The 17,684-nt window shown below is 40.0% G+C and overlaps 1 protein-coding gene across 1 annotated transcript in view; it reads right to left on the bottom strand.

Moving 5' to 3' along the window:
- Positions 1–17,684, bottom strand: part of cfap20dc (CFAP20 domain containing) — a gene marked incomplete at both ends in the record, with an annotated part of 46,965 nt that overhangs the window by 22,129 nt on the left and 7,152 nt on the right. The window contains 3 exons of the mRNA XM_083972173.1: positions 8,904–9,220; positions 16,435–16,543; positions 16,677–16,849. Of these exons, the coding sequence (XP_083828299.1) occupies positions 8,904–9,220; positions 16,435–16,543; positions 16,677–16,849 (599 nt within the window). The remainder of the gene's footprint in view (positions 1–8,903; positions 9,221–16,434; positions 16,544–16,676; positions 16,850–17,684) is intronic.

Genomic DNA, 17,684 nt, shown 5'->3' on the forward strand with positions numbered 1-17,684 from the left:
TGATGGAAAGTTTATGTGGACGTTTTGATACTTATTCTTTCACCGTGAAACTGGGTCACAGCTGGAATCCCTTGGGAGTGTTTGTGAATCAAAGCTGCAGTCGTCCACGAAGGAGCAAGCTACAAACTTTTCAGCTCTAATATTCAAGTGTACGGCTGGGTGAATGTTTTATATTCAAAACATACAGTGCCGAGAAAGAGTAAGTGAACCCTTTGGAATTATCTGCATCTATGTATGAATTTGCCTTAAAATATGATCAGATCTTCACGTAAGTTACACTTATGAACCAAAGTATCTTGTGATTGTTGGCTTCATTCTTATCCATGCTGAAAACACCACTCAAACATTAAGCTAAATCAAATTAGGGACTAGATGTTTGCGTTAGAACTTCTTTTGACTACTTATGATCTGGAGAGGATGCTATTCACAAAAGCAACATCTGCTAATGTGACCAAGGAGATCTCCGATGACTTAAGATCAAGGATTGTTGATTTGCATAAAGCTGGAAAGGGTTACAAAATAATCTCAAAGAGATTAGAGTTCATTCTGTAAGTGACAATTACATAGCTCCGTGGCTACTCTCTCTAGGAGCGAGCACCCGGTTGAGACGACTCAAAAGGCACAACGCAGATGCTCGGTAATGTAATTTAGACCCTCAGAGTAACAGCTAAAGGCTTAAAGGAATTATTGGAACTGCTTAACATCTGTGCTCACATGGCTGCCATGCCAGGAATACAACATCACTATGTGCCTAAGGTTTGCCAAGGAGCACCTAATCACTCCACAGTGATACCGGGGAGAGGTTTTAAAGGCTGATGGAACAGAAGCTGAACTGAGCATGGTGTAAGAACCACACTACACAACCAACATGAAAACAACATCCTGAAGGTGAGGTAGGGTGGAGGGAGCATCATTTACTGACTCCAAGCCTTCCAGCTAGCCATTATCAAGGAGAAAAATGAGTTCCCCATGTGCATCAATGTACCTTCTAGGTTGACGCCAGGGTGGCGGTCCACCTGCTGAAGCTCAGTAGAAGTTGAGAGGGAAAATGTCCCGAATCATCAACGTAAATTGACGACAGAATGACCCCAACCAATGAAAATCAACCTTTTGAGTCCTGTTTAACCCAATGGAGATTTTGTTGCAGCATGCAGAGGAACGTTCATACCAGACATCATGGGAACATTCCTCCTGAGCCTGGTGCATGTCTGAGACACACAAGTTCTGGTTTGAGGTTATTGCTGCCAAAGGAGGTTCGACCAGTTATTAAATCCATCCATCCAAATGGCTCGCTAATTGCTAATTTTTCCATTAGCACTGTAAGTGCTTAATGGCTGTGTTCAATAAACAAAAAAGATTATAGTTGTTTGTGTGTTATTAGCTTAAGCACATGCTGTTGTGTCTCTATTTGTGACTTCGATAAACATCAGATCACATTTTATGACAACTTAAAGGTCCAGTGTGTAATAACTGGCAAGGTTTATTGGCAAAATCTGAATATACTACCCATGAATATAAGTGTATAATGGCTATAAAATAAAATTTGTCTGGTTTTCGTAACCTTATAATTTTTCTTTTATAAATATAGCAAGGGCCTTGCTTTAGAGAGTGTCGCCATCTTGCACCGCCATGTTTGTGCGGCAGCCCAAATGAAAAATCCAGTTTCAAATGTTTCACGTTCATAAATAAACCAACAAAGAAGAAGGAGTAGGAAACAACAGACATATGGTAAAATTGTTTAGATCTTCACCTCATCGCTCCATGCTCCTGAAATACTCCCAGTTGTGGTAAACAAGTTTTTTTGTCCTCGGAGGCCACCGTCACTTTGCCAACGGGAGGGGTGAGTGTGAGCGAGCAAGCGAGTGACCGCTGCAAACTAGAATCTGAACGCTAGATATCATGTTTTTCCCCCATTTTACACACTGGACCTTTAAGAACAAAAAACAGGGTTCACATCATTTTTCCTCCAACTGGCAAATAATTTATTTGATACTGCTTGTCTGCAATATCTAAACCAATATTAATTACATACAATGTATACACCGATCAGGCCTAACATTGTGACCTGTCTAATATTGTGTTGCTGCCAAATACACAACAAACTGCTGCACTGTGTGTTGTGACAGCTTTCTATCAGAAGCAGCATGAACTTGTTCAGCAGTCTGAGGAACAGTAGCTGGTCTGTTGGATGGGAGCACACGGGCCAGCCTTCTCTCCCTACGTGTATCAATCAATCCTATCCTAGAGCTGCAGCTTTTCACATTCCTTGGAGAACTGGATCAGATCCTTACACTGAACATTTTTCAATTCTGAGGACAACATGTTCACCTGCTGCTGCCTAATATATCCACCCACTAACAGGTGCCATGATGAAGAGTTATTTACTGTTATACCTGTCAGTGTTCATAATATTACACTTGATTGGTGTATAATATTACACTTGATTGGTGTATATCTCTCTATATATCAAATGATAACTTTTTTTTTTTTTTTTTTTTTTTTTGTTGTTGTTTTATGTATTAATGTATTTTATGTGTTAATGGTTTGTATTTGTCATTTATTATGATGAAAAGACCCCAGGAAGAATAGCTGCTGCGTGGCAAAAGCTAATGGGGATCTAAATAAACTAAACTAAACTAAAACTTATTAAGTACGCTGCATCTTCCTATATTTCCTCCATGAAACATTCTAGTCCTAGTTTGCCAGCATGTCTACAGATATTAAGTTAATCCAGACATGGAATCTAACAACTTGTGACTTTCCTGAGTACTGCAAGACTCTCCACTACTTTCCTTGGCTGTCCCTTTTTTTTGTTGAGATGTTTTCTTCATCTTTGAGGTTTGTTTTCAGGTGAAAGGTTATCATAAGCCCCTCGAGGACTTTATCTCACCTGCTCCGTCTGTTATTTGTTTTTGCTTTTCCTTCAATGCTTTATCATTTTCATAAATGTAGGCGAATAAACAATGAAAAACATTTATTATTTATTATTAAAGCCCTTATATGGGGTGGCATGTGTCATGTGGGTGCAGCATAAGTGTGTGTGCTAGCCTGTGTGTGGAGAACACGTTGATTTGACCGGTGGTTAAGTCTGAGTTGGAGACGGATTCAGTTTTCTGCTCCACTGCACAGTTATCACTGTATCAAAATAACAGTATTTCCCCTGAATATGTGACTAATTTTACTTTGGTCCATTGTATCTCCTGCATTTCAAAGTAGTTCATATACTGAAAGTTCATTGCTTTGTTTTGCTTTTAATATTTCTCTATGTTTAAGAACAAACGTTAGCTCAAAAGAATTGCATGAACCTGATGCAACACCTTGAAAGATGATATTGCTCCAAGTTGAGAATTGAGCAACCTGCCATAAATGAATGAAAATCAAAATCAGGCCAACTTTCGTCAGATGCCAACTAACCACACTTATGACTGTAGCCAGGGTGGTGGAATATGGTAGTTTAGCAAGCTAAGGCTTAAAGTGCTGAAAATGTTAGGTCAAGTCATGAAAAATGTGTCACAATCTCTATCACATGTGATGCAATTTACATGTAAATCTATTTTATTAATGAGAATGTTGACTACTAGTGAGGTCTGGCATCCATAGCCTTTGAAATACAGCATGTTGCATTATTCTTGCTGGTGACAGTGTGTGGTTGTATGAAGTTGGCAAGTTGGTCTGTTCAAACCATTTTATACTAGTGGCGCTTTTGTACTCTTTGACTTCAAATGCAGTTGCAGCAGGTTTTTGTTAGACACAGGCCTATTTTTGGGATGTGTACACAAGCTTTTCTGCAAGATGACATTTAATACCAAAAAATCAGTTTAATTCCTATTTTTCACATACAGTATGTGCTCTATAGAGCGGTAGAATCTCAGCGTTCATTCTTTTTCAATCTGTAATGCTTGGTGGTTTCCTAAACCCCCAAAATGAGATTTTTCATTTCATCCATGTATTACCTGCATGAATAATGCAGAAAAATGTCCTCTACACCCAGCACTTCTGTGCTTAAGGAAGATAACCTGTATATCAGACTGATTTGTCTGTTACAACTTACAATTTGAATATCTGTTGCCTTGGAATTGCAAAGATGGACAGTGTCTCTAAATGTGATTGTCCTTGTGCATGCAGGTTGAATTTCCAAATTTATAGCAGAATAATACAAAAAATATTTTGCTCATATCTTTTGTTATTCTTACAGTAATAAAATATACTGTAGGATTCTAATTATCTGACTTTGGAAATTGGTTTACAGCAGATTTCCTCCTTACCATTACAATACAAATTTCAAGCCATGTAAATGTCTGAACATAGTTTAACAAAGTCATCACAGCTCACTAACTTATCAAATGTGGTTCATGAGAGTTGAGAAACAGAATTCCTCTCTTGGTTGACATATGAATCTTTGTCATTATATTTGTCTGTATGGCTCATTAATTGTTATTTTCAGCAGGAACCAATACATTCCTACACTGCGTCTGCCTCCCTGCAACGATTCCTTTGCTGAGGAAAGACATTCTTTTGGAATTGTATTTAACTATTATCCTGATGTCAACAAAAATGATGTCCCTTTAATCCCTTCAACAAAATCCTCCTGCACTTCATGCACAGCTGGTTGTCTGACCTCCTGATACCGCTCTGTAATGCCAGTGTATTAGGAAACTGAATGCTGAAATGTTATTTAATTTAAACCAGGTATGTGATTCTCCTTTTGGCAATTGAACTGAGGCTTTGGTTAAACTGTGGCCATTGAGACGGCATTAGCAACCTGTTTTGTCAGCAGCAGCGATTAAGGCCGGAATGAATATTTGAAAGAAACTGTGCAGCACAATTAGAAAAGCTCATAATTCAAATGAACTTTCACAGCTGATGGCTTTCATTTTCACCCTGTTGGAAGACGTCGTTACAATAACTCCTGCAGTCATGCAATGCGGCGTGTTTTCAACATTTGTGGCAATACGCAGTTTGCAGTTTTCTACTCTACAGTGCCATACTTTGCCTTGCTCAATCAGCCGTCATAAAAATCTATCACAGAAAAACATTTAACCGTACCCCAGCTGGAGCGTACTTTATAGTTATGAAAGCTGTGGTTACCCAACTTATGATATTTTTGGATACCTAAGGGAATAGCCATTGTGTCCTTTTATAAAACTGTCTTTTCTTTGGATATTACAAACAAGTGTGATTCGCTCTCTATTTCCCCTGTGAAGAACAGTCATTTTCAAAATGACCATCTCATTGGAAACTTGTGGGTGGGAAGGCAGTAAACAGAAAAAATGCCCTTCTCTCTGCAGGTCGTGTCAAAATACTGTGCATCTGCATCAAATTACTAACTCTGCACGTAGGGAATGAGATGACACACTTCTTTTTCACCCTCTAACCCTAGTTCATACTAAGTGATGGCAGCTGATTTTAATGTGTTAATTTGAAGAGGTGCTCCTTTAAACACCCCCCTCAGACACACTTTCAGTGTTATTTCATTGTGAAGTGCTGTAATTTAATTTTATTTGCATGCATTTATATCACTATCACTTTCTATCATTTCTATCAGTTACTTTTCCAAAGCACCAGTGGACAGTGGACTGGACACTCTCCAAAAATCTACATTAGCCATTTCCACATATGAAGATGGAGAAGGAAATGAACTATAGACTATGTAACTATAGTCCGAGCAATATTAGAGGCAACAGGGTTGAAAAGTCAGTAGAAATGCCAGTGGTTACCTACTATAGGTTTTCAATCACACAGTTGTGTGTTCAGATGCACTATATTGACAGCAGGGTACAGCAGGTCTTTTGAAAAGCAGGAGAAAGAAAAAAAGATGCTGCACATTATAGTCTACTAGTCAAAGCCCTGACAACGCTTTGTGATGGCGGGTGGGTGGGTGTTCGCTACTTTCAAGAGTATTTTAATAGGTTCATTATTAGGACAGCATTCAGCTTTGGTGTGTGTGTGTGTGTGTGTGTGTGTGTGTGTGTGTGTGTGTGTGTGTGTGTGTGTGTGTGTGTGTGTGTGTGTGTGTGTGTGTGTGTCTGTTCCCCCCCACCTTTCTGAGAGCAACTACTTGTAGTGCTCTCTCCCATAGTTTTTGTTTTGGGGAGTAGTCCAACTCTAATAATAAGCTGGTATAATGCTCTTTTTGGCCTGTACAAACTGTAAAATGACAGCCACGTAAATTGAGAAGGTTGTGCACTTTAAAAAGAGGCGAATATAGATATAACATTATTCTCCAAATCAACAGGAAATGCAAAAAATATACAGAAAAATGTCAACTCCTGACAGAGCGCTGCAGGAGACACCAGCCATATCCGCAGTTTAGAAAGGTCACCATGAAAAGCATAATATTTTTTCAAACAAACTCGTTTTATATTGTTTTGTTTTCTCCAGAAGTGCACATCTGCACATGCAAACAGTATCAGAGGAACATGGTGAGTCTTGAGAGAGGCCCCCATTTATTTCTCATGTTTTGGAGAACATTTCCTCCTGCTTGATACTATTATACATGATCTTACATGCTATTTGGATATTGTTTGGATCCACATCATCCAAAAAAAAGAGAGTTAAAAACTATTAATGGTAAAGCACAGAACGTGGTACTTGAATGTCATTATATTAAGGCTATGAGCTAATCAGTGGCGCAACAAAATGAGGCTCTTACATCTGAATTATCTAATTTATTATAACATTTTAAATAAGTAAAAGCAATTAGCATTTCTTTGAAGGTAGTCATCTTTGCACTCCCTGTTCAGCATAAAGAAAAATACTTTCACAGAACCATGAATACATTATCTGGTGATAAATAAGGGTTATTATACTGACCTGTTAAGTCAAAGTATAATGCAAAATGTGTGATAGTACAATAGACTACACTCCAGAATACAAATTCTGAGGTGTAACTGATCTGATCCTTTAACATCTGGCCAGGGACAACGGATGAAAATTAGTCCTACTAGGCCCTTTCACACCGGAGACGTATTTTTCGTGCGAATAATTCGCGCATCAATATTTTTTTTCGAACCCCGGTTTTCATCATGGGTCCTTTCACACCGACCACGAATGTGTCGCGGCGAAAAAGCGACATAATTTTTTTTCGTCGTGCGGTCGATTTTTCCGAGCTTTCGCCCCGCGAATAAACGCATCAACCAATCATGTAGCGTGAAAAGGAGGTAGGCTACGTCACACACCCCAGGTCAGAACACAGCTGTTTCCCACAACAGACTGTGGCCGCACAGTCTCTCACAGGAAATTTTTTTTTTTTTTTTGCGTTTCACCGTCTTTGCTCTGATCTCTGCCAGTCAGCCCCTCCACCTGCCGTCTCTCTGGCGTACGGTCGCACTGCACGTACACGTACACGTACACACACACACACACACACACACACATGGGCGCATGGACACGTGCTTGGCCGCTAATGTAAACAATAAATAACCTGTGTCTCGGAGGAGAGAGGAGGAGGAGGAGGAGGAGGGGAGGAAGAGGAGGAGGAGGAGGAGGGGGGGTAAGTGGAAAGAGGAGAGGAGGAGAAATAGCAATAGAGTGTGTTCATACTGTCAGGACAGTGATCAGATGTTGATCAGTGATCAGATATTGATCAGTGAGCTGCTGTGTTGAGTAAAGTTGGTAACAAGACGACAGTGGCATAACGTAGCGAATACATGAGGGTAATTAACAGATTAAAGACATGACGTGGAGGCGAAGAACCAGCCGTCGCAAAGCGAAACTTTGGAATCTAATTGTCACATCTGTCGCATATTCGTGTCGCCGCCGGTGTGAATGGTTTTGATGCGAAATATTTGGCCGCGAATATTTCGCAATTTCGTGTCGTTTATTCGTTAAATCCGCGGTGTGAAAGGGCAACTCTAGCTCACTTGCAGTTTTTTTTTTTTTTTTAAATACTGTTGATTAGTGTTGCATTGTCCCTGTTAAATAAACCAATAAATAAATAAAATACTAACACTTGAAGTTTCTATTTCTAATTTGATCAAAATAATTATAATGCTCTGATTATTTCCTGATAAACTGAGATTAAATTACACTACTGTTGCAAACACTGTTACTCCACTGTGTAAAAATGTCTCCGATCTAGCGGTGAGGTTCCAACTCAATCGTATTCTTTATGCTGCATTCACGTGAAATTGGGCAGATGGACAACAGCCGCTGCACGGAACGGGATAAACAAACAAACAAGTGGTCCGTTGCGCAACGTTGTGGAGCCTGCCTGAGTGGAGGAATACTGAGCAAGTCGGTTAGTTATAAACGGCTTTTTTCCAACTAGTTGATTAGATGGACTGAAAAAAAATGTGTAGGCTATATAACGTAGACTTTAATGGGTGTACTATTTTGTAACGGAGCTTCTTGAGTCAAGTACCGGTGCATTTTATTGTCAGTAACAGTAACTGCGTTATAACGGGGGAAACAGTAACATTATGATTCCTCGTTACTGAAAAAAGTATCGCCTTGAGTAGCGCCGTTATTCCCATCACTGCCGGTGAGTCAGTGTTTCCGTGGTTACCTACGGTCACGACACGCTGCCACTGAACATAAAAGATGGCGGCACAACATGACAGCCTGCATTGAGCTTACCTGCTCTATGTATATACTGTATGAATGGCAAATTCCAAGCTTACCAGAACACTTCAGTTTGTTGATGGGGGTAATTACTAATTAATGACACACATTCTTTTAAATGAAATAATCAATTTTTGTTAATAGATAACAAGAGGAGTTACACAGTGGGGCTTTAAATGGAGAAATGGATCTGGTAAATTCTCTGGTATTTGTTTAAACCGCTAGTGTATGTAGAGGTAATGTAGCTAAATTACTTTTTCAAGGTAGGTGGTCATTATACTCAGATCCACAGAAGATGCATTCCGAGGACGGCCTGCATGTGTCTGCGGAACAAAGCATACCTCATCACTTTCACTCCCGATGAAGTCATCTTCAGGCTGAGCCTCATGCCGCCTCCCGCTCCTCCTCTGAACCCGCTCATCTCCCATCTCTATCTTCTCCTGGTCACCCTGGCCTTGCCCTCCTTTGGGTGAGTGAGGCTGGGATGAGAAAATGAACACCTCCTCCTGCAGACTGAGTTGGGGCTCGGACCCCTCATTACTCTCCCAGCTGCTCCGGACCCGCAGGTCAGGAGACGAACCTGGACGGATGGCGCAGGGGAGACACTCCGCTGGGTCGGAAGCCGCTTTGAAACTTTCCTCCACAGCAGTGACCTCATCTAAAATAAAAGGTTATAAGACAAGACAAAAGAAAGACAGATTTCGCCTGAATAGGAGGAAATTCTCTCTTTGAAAAAGATTTGGTTGCATAGCAGCATCATAAAATAATAGAGTTTTGAATGTACAAAGTCTATAATGCTTTTAGAATAAACATGGTGGACTTGGCTACAAATTAGAGTATAGAATAATTATAGTAGTGTAATTACACTGAGTAATATAGCCCTTTTTAATGTTTTCATAATGTGGTTGATGTCATTCTCAGTTCATTTAACTATACACACATAAAAATTCACAACAACACTGTAAGATTGTAATGAATTCCACTGCTTGCCAAAAGTGAACATTAATTTCTCTTGCAGTAACATTTCTGTAGGGTTCATTTGATGGCCCTTGCTACTCTAATACCTTAATGACAATATAACAATATAAATAACATAATCAGTACTGTGAACACCAGTTTACTGTCGAATTTTCACTCACGAAGCAGCAGCTCAGTCCAAACATGCTTAAAAATTGAACTGGCTATCTATTTTCCAAGTAATTATTGATCTCATTTTGGTTTTGTTCAAGGAAAAACAGACAGATATTACAGCAGTGTTACAGAACCTGACACTAGTACAAGTTTGAATACTGTATATATCCAGAGGGGGGTAAAAGCTTGTTAAACCTTAAATGAAAGTTACACACGTTCAGGTGTGCATGAAAGAAAACACTGAATTATTAAGTCCATGATAGGCCCGAGCTCAAAGAAAGAACCACAAGTATCTGAATGAGTGAGCACATTTGAACCTCTTGACAGTATAATCACTTTCTCTAATTGCCCACTGTGTGGCAACCCTAGGCCCAGGAGATGTCCCTCTGACTTTTATTTAATGTGCCACATTACCATTAATGAACTAACTACTTTCCATCTCTGGGCAGGGCGGCAGCAGAGGAGCTTACTACTGTCGAGAAACATCCAGAAATGAGCTTTCAGAGCACATGCGCTCATTTTTGCCAGCACAATGCAGGAGTAGGTGAGTGTGTGTATATGCCTCTGTGTGGTTAGGGGGAGGTGCTGATTGGAGTACGGGCTACTTCCACACCAAAAAAAAAAAAGAATCCAGTAAATGGCCTTGACGTAGGTTGTGCACAATTTAAGCAAAAAAGAGAACAAATGCCATGGTGTGTGTAATGCACAATGAGGCTCATTAAAATCCATGCAATATTTTCAAGTGATCTAATTCATGAATTAAGAGCAGGAATATGTTTTTTTCCCTCAAGTGTTCAGGAGCTACTCGGTAAAACTGCACCATGCGAAGTAGACATCCACATCCCTAAACACGTACATTATTCTCTTTTGTCCTGTGCTCCCATCACTCGCTGTCTCTTTACACCTATCAAACCAGCGCTCAGTGTTAGAGTACACCTGTCCTCCTGCTGCTGCTTCCTGCTGCCTTGAACGCTCGCCAGTCACAGCAGATGTGAGCCTCACCTGCTGTTAGGTGCTTTGTCTGTTCTGTTCGGATCAGAGGTTGCCGCCCGCCCTCTGGCCCGCTCGTTTTACTCCTCCGCCTGCCGTGACCGGGCACAACAGCATCTGAACCCAATATATAAACATACAGCATTAAAACATTAGACAATGGCCTTGTAACCATTTTCATACTGTGTTAATGTCAATAATTTAGTTTTTTCATCTGTTCTTAAATTGATGTTTTGCTGTTTGAGATCTTTGATCCTACTTCACTTGTTGTTTGGTTGTCTAAAATGTGGCCTATATCAGATTCCAGTGTGAACGGTTTGCAGTTCCGAACTGACCCGCATGCGCAAAACAACACAACGACGCCAGGCGCAGCACGCTGTTGTACAGGAAACATAGAGGGAATGAGTATTTTCACTTTTATTTCGAAATGTCTGTGAAATGGAAGCTGGAAAATGCCTGAGCAGTTGCTGAGGAGGAAAAGAGTGTGTTTTAGTTTCAGTTAGGCTACCATTACTTTACTTTATATCCTATATATCCACCTTTTTCCGAACGTCAAAAACGTAGCCTGTTTTGCCGGTTTTGGAATGTTATGTTTACGTTTCCATGGTTTCAGTAGCCGCGGTAAATGCATGGATTTTAATTTTTTTTCCCCCCAATGAAAATCGGTAAAACGCATGGATCATCGCAGCAGCTTTTAACAGTGGATATCACACAAATTTACATCTGTGTTAAAAGCCAGCGTTAATAGATCCATGCGTTTACCGCAACTATGACAACGCCTGAAAACCATGGAAACGTAAACGTAAAATTCCACCAAACCGGCAAACCGGAAGCCAGTTTTGACCATAGATGACGTTCGGAAACTTGTGGATAGGAATAAACCTCCGAAAAGTGTCTCAACACGCTGGGCAGCGTTCGGTTTATTAAGAAACAATGTCAACATGGTCATTACAACCCAGAGTAAACATTGTAAAGTGACATAAAAGTCGCATCAAATCCGCCTGCGCTGTTCATACTGGGGTCCATTGGAAATAAACGGATCTGAATCTGATTCAGGACCACATATGGAGGCCTGATTCTGATTTTAAAAAATGTGTTCATACTACTTTAAAAAAATCAGACCTGGTGACTTGACCCCCAAAAAATCTTCTTGATTCAACAGGTATGGCAGTGATCAGGCCCAGGTAGTGACATTGAACTCAGCTTTCCAACACATTTGGTTTATCATAGTTGATTCATGGGTGGGGGCATTACTTTTTCACATGTAAGTTTGGATATCGCTTTATTCTCTTAATAAATTAAATAATTATTTAAAAAACTGCATTTTGTATTTACTTGGGTTGTCTTGGTCTAATATTAAAATATGTTTGATGATCTCAAAATTTTAAAGGAGCTATATGTAAGAAATATGTGGCAAGTAATCATGAAATCACCCAATATGTCACCAGAGACTAAGTAATCATGTTAATTTGAAATACTTGAATGTTTGCATTTAAAAATTTTATTTGCAGCACACTAATCATGTTTCTGTTTTGATTTTTGTGTTTTGGCCTTTTGCTCCACCCACCACTATCTCCCAATCAGGAAGTCAGTAGCATTTGGGCATCCAGGTTGCCACCAGTTACCACAGAGCTGCAGCTACAAGCGTTGTGAACTATGTCTGACATTACTAACATTAAAAGACCTCACTATGACTCTCAGAAACATTATCGACAAAAGCGGAAACAAAACCAGGATCTGTAAAGGAGAAGCGTTTGAAAAATGGAGACGGCTGAAAGCGGAGAAGAATTTGAGGACAAATGCCGGAGTGGCTCATTTTCTCCTGGACACACACAAGCTTTTTGCACAATAATCCATTTCCCAGTGCATGTATACAGCTTTATCCACTTTATTTCAGTCTATTACTACATCGCCACGGTTTCGGTTACGTAGAGACTGTGTGAGGGGTACCATAGCCACAAAACTGGAGCAGGGCAGAGGTTAGCATGTGGCTATCTGGCAACCTCAAGTCTGGGAGGGAGGGGGAGGGGAAACAACACGCTGTAGTATTTTGAATTTGACTGCAGCTACAGTTTTGGCCACAGTCTTACATAAAGCTCATTTAAGTGTGATGAATTTGAAAAAAAGTAAGAAATCAGGAAAGAGTCAAATACTTTTTCATAGCACTGCACATTCAGCATAGCTGACTGTACATCCCTGAACACAAACAGACTATAATGTGCAGTACCTGATGCCAGCCTCTCTCTCCCGGCGCTGAGGACCCGGGGCCTCCTTGATCCCTGCCTGTCTGCTGGTGGACGGGGCTGTAACCTGCCAGGTGTTCCTACACACAGCACTTGCAACATTAGAAAAGCTTTTATGAAACAACAACAGCCACACAACAATGTTATTAGAGCTTGCCAGGAGCATATCCTTGAACTGATTATGCACCGTGAAAATCCTTATTAATGAAGGCATTTCAGTAACTGAGCTTCTTACACTCATTCAGTGCGGAGGGAATAGATCCAGCAACATTATGTTCAACTGAATTAAGGAATTTTAATCCTCCATTTTTGCATTCAGTCATGCCCAAATGATGGTGTATGACAAACTGTAAAAGCTTATATTAATTGGTTGGGAGAACATACTGTGTGAGTTGGTTCTTTTGTAATGCTTTTACCGATACACAGTAGAATAATTGTGTGCACTATCAAGGCCAAAAAGAGCTGTCATAAAGCCTGCAAGCATTTCTATAGTGGGCCATCAAACAGCTCTTAGAATAATTTGCATAAGGTGCATATTATATTCACTTTGGTTTAAAGTGAGGTGAGTGATTCTCATCTATAAAGATTCATTTTTTTAAATATAGAATAGCAAACAAGTCTTCTGGTTCCTCATTTTTGTAAGAGAGTCAGACCCCCCACCCTGAAATGTTGTCTCTGAAACAATGTGTACGGTATTATGCCTTTTGGTTATCTGTAAATGAATCAACCACCTAGGTTCAAACCTCACCATTTGGGAACTCAATGGTGGTCTCAGTGTGAGAAGTACAAAGGATTAAGTAGTTCATTGTCATGTGAGCAGACCCCCTGATGATCGAAGGTCTTCAGGTGTGAATGGTGTTTTTGTGCTAAGTCTCATTTGATAAGTGATTTAAAAGTGTTTTGGTTGGATATTTAAAGAAAAGAGCAAAAACCTCACCTTTGAGTTGATCTGCTTACCAGAGCTCCCACACATGGAGTGTGTTGCATTATCTGTTTCTCAAATATAGACCTTTTCAGAGAGTATAAACTAGGGTTGTGCCGATTGGCGATCCAATCGTCTATCGGCGATTGGAAGGACGAGCGGCGATGTTTTGTTTTCTTGGCGATTTTACACACACACACATACTCGCTACTTTTTTATTGATCTAATGCGCAATCTGTTTGTTTTGTTTTAATGAAGCCGCTTGGCTTGCTGCTTCCAACAGATACTCTGTCAAATGACAGTGTTTCACCAATCAAATGCAGCCACTGGCGACGTCCAATCAGACGGAGCCAGGTAGTCATATGACCGCACACAAAATCTCTGTAGTAAACAGGGTGGCCACTCCGCCTCAAATTTGAGGAAACACGTTTAGCTGGTGTTGTGGCTGTGACTAGGCTGCCGACGCCAGCCCTGTTACTGTATGTTACAGCCCGACGAGGTGTTCACTAATGCCACAAATAAATTACGTCCGCCAGAATAGATTTTTCGGCTTTCGGCAACGCAATAGCGTTCCGTTCATTGATCATAGCGCTCTTTCTCCGTTATTAGCCCTCACACACACACACACACAGAGAGAGAGAGAAGCGCGCATGCATGACAGCATGACAGCAGGGCACGGTAAAAGCGATACTCATACGCCGCCGCCGCCGCCGCCGCCCCCCCCCCCCCCCCCCCCGGTCGAACGAACACGTGGAACGGCCGCCGCCAACCCCAACCCCCCCCGGACCCGGGCGATAGATAGGTCTATCGGCGATCTCCAGGGAGGGCGATTGGGACGATCTGAGAATGTCAAAATCGCCCAACACTAGTATAAACAAATACAGGTGTTACCAAGGATACTAATTAAGGCTCCATTCCATTTAGTGTACCAGAGTGTTTTCTAATGAGCCACACCTGTCTTTGTTTATACTCTCTGAAAAGGTCTATTGATACTATTGTTCACTTTGTGCATCACAATAAACTGGAATGTTAACCACTCAATTTCTAATATTGTCTTGTTGAGATTCCTAGTAGTTAAAGATCTGTTATCAGATACAGTACCTATTAGGTCTTTAGTTATATGGTATGTTTCACTGGGTAACACTTACACCCTTAACGTATGAGTGGAAGAGAAAAGATTAAGTATGTCAGGGCTGTTCTTCTATGTAAAGAAGGTCACTGAATAGTTCAAGTCTATATCTGCCATCCCTGAACTAAGATAGGGATTTGTTTAATACTGTATCCCCAAAGATCTTAGTTATGGAAAGTTTCAGACAAAGTTTCAGACAAAGTTGGACATACAAGATTGAGTGTCATGTTCTCAAACCTCTGAATAATATCAGGGCTATTCTTCCATGTTAAGAAGGTCACTGAGTGGTTTTACACAGTATCTGCCATCCCTGAACTCTTAACAGCAGAGTTGAATTCTTAAAATGAAAATATCTCTATTTCTACTTACTTTGAAAACCTCATCTCAACACCGGAATGACAGAATACATATTGGGGAGATATTGTTACATGTCTCTAGATATTTCCTCTGCTACATTTTCTTGATTGCATTAGCAAAAAAAAAAAACATCAATTAAATCTGAAAACAGGTATTACTATATGTAATTAACGCAGTAACTCAATTGAATGTCTTTGTTATTTTGATTGTATTTATGTTGTTATATATCAGTGACTACTGCACTCATAAAAGGAAATTTTCTATATAACCATTTACAGCCATTTGTTCCATAGATTTCATGCATTTTATATTTCATGTTCAGTTAATGAAACGTTTTCCTCATACCAAGACCAAGATGAAATAACTTCAGAAACGTAACACCTGATCCGGTGCATATGACTAACTTAATTTGCAAATGAGAAAAGTAAGTATTACATTTTAGCTTCTCTAGATCTTCCCCAACAACTTATCTTTTTTTTCCAGTTGTTTTTTTTTTAGGAGATTTTACATTTCAGTGTATTTAATCTGACCTATCAGTTCCCTTGTATAATATACAGTATACTCACCCACAGACTTACTCTCATCTCAATTACCTCATGTCCCTCATATACTGCATTTTTCCCCCTCCAGCTCCCATTTTGGATTTGTTTGCAGAGTAAACTGTTTTTATACTTGCTCTGCCTCAGCATTCTGCTGCTGGGTCTGCATTACAATTAGACTATATAATATATATGTATCTCTAAACTATTTCTTACTTTCCGACTTCTCTCTGTCATTAGCTGCTTTTCACTGTGGTCCAGGGTGAGTAGCAGCAAACCCATGTATCGCCATCAACAACAATTCAGACCCATGGATGTGCAGGGAATGCTACCAAAGTATACTACTGATTACATTGGTACATTATCCTGTAGAGCCATTTATCATTTCACTTAAAGACTTCAAATGAGCGGATGATAGACCCAAGCTCCTGTGTATTAAAACAAACTAATGAGGAATGAAAAGAGTAATTAAAAAGTGATATGGCGATAAAACAGCAGGCTGACCAGAATATGTTTAGGTGTCTAGATAAAAAGAAGCTATGAACCCTTCAGCAAATTTACCCCCATTAACAGCAAGTGAAGGTTCTCCGTGTGGTGAATTCTCCCTCAGTTTGGAAATGATCTGACTCTCCGTGGAAACCCTTTGGTTCCTTCTACTCAAAGTGGATCCCTGGAGGAAACAGCAAAAGAAGAAAAAGCAGATTTAAAGACAACGTATTCTACTTTGTTCTTACAGCACCTTATGACATGATGGTCCAAATCAATTAGGGAGATACATGTTATTATGGGACTCGTGCATATACCTTATTGGAGATAATGACTGCATTTCTATCCATTCCATCTGCGGCCACACCGCTTTTTCTTCCAGTAAGAGGACTTGGTCCTGAAGCCCTGGAGCCTGAGGCTGATTGCAAAACACCCTGGGGCCTGGTTTGTCGGTAACTGGTCGGTCTGGCCGTGCTAGAGTGATCACGAACTGCAAGGAAATTCCCCCATTATGCTTTGGCTATTATCGATCTGTTATTTATATAAGATTTTCCTTGTCTATGATTGCCTTTGGTACAGCCAATCACTAATCATTGAACTGTGTGAAATCGTAGAAAAGACCACGAATTTTAGGCAATTTCCTTCAACTATTGTCAGTCAAACTAATGATCAAGTACCCACTGCAACTTCCAAAGACTATGCCTCAGGTTTATGAAAGTTACATTGTTCACTTTGTTGAAACATACAAGCATGAAGCCTGTTCAGTGTGAAGGGGTTAGAAGAGCATTTTTAAGATGGCTGGCTATAGCCACAAAGCTCTCAAAGCCTTTTACTGTGAAAATAATACTTCAATTCAATGTATCATGTATTTTACACTTTATGTAGTGCAGTACCTTTGAGATACAGGCACATATCAATAAATTAGAATATCATGGAAAAGTTCATTTATTTCAGCTGTTCAATTCAAATAGTGAATCACATATACAGTAATATATAGATGTGTTACACACAGACTGAAATATTTCATGATTTATTTTAATTCTAATGATTATGGGTTTCATTTAATGAAAACCCAAAATTCAATGAATCAAAACATTAGAAGATAGTGAAAAAGTTCACTTGATGTCACTCTTCAAACAGCTGCAAATGTTTCCTGAGCTTTTAAAAGGTCTCTTCAGTAGCTACACTATCATGGGGAAGACTGCTGACCTTGTATTCTCTTTCTCTTTTTTTCATTCAACCTTTATTTAACCAGGTAAGTCATTAAGAAGAAGTTCTTATTTATAATGGCGACCTAGCAAAAGGCAAGGCCCTTTGAGAGACAG

The sequence above is a fragment of the Trachurus trachurus genome (assembly GCF_905171665.1).
Source record: "Trachurus trachurus genome assembly, chromosome: 5".
Taxonomy (NCBI): Eukaryota; Metazoa; Chordata; class Actinopteri; order Carangiformes; family Carangidae; genus Trachurus; species Trachurus trachurus.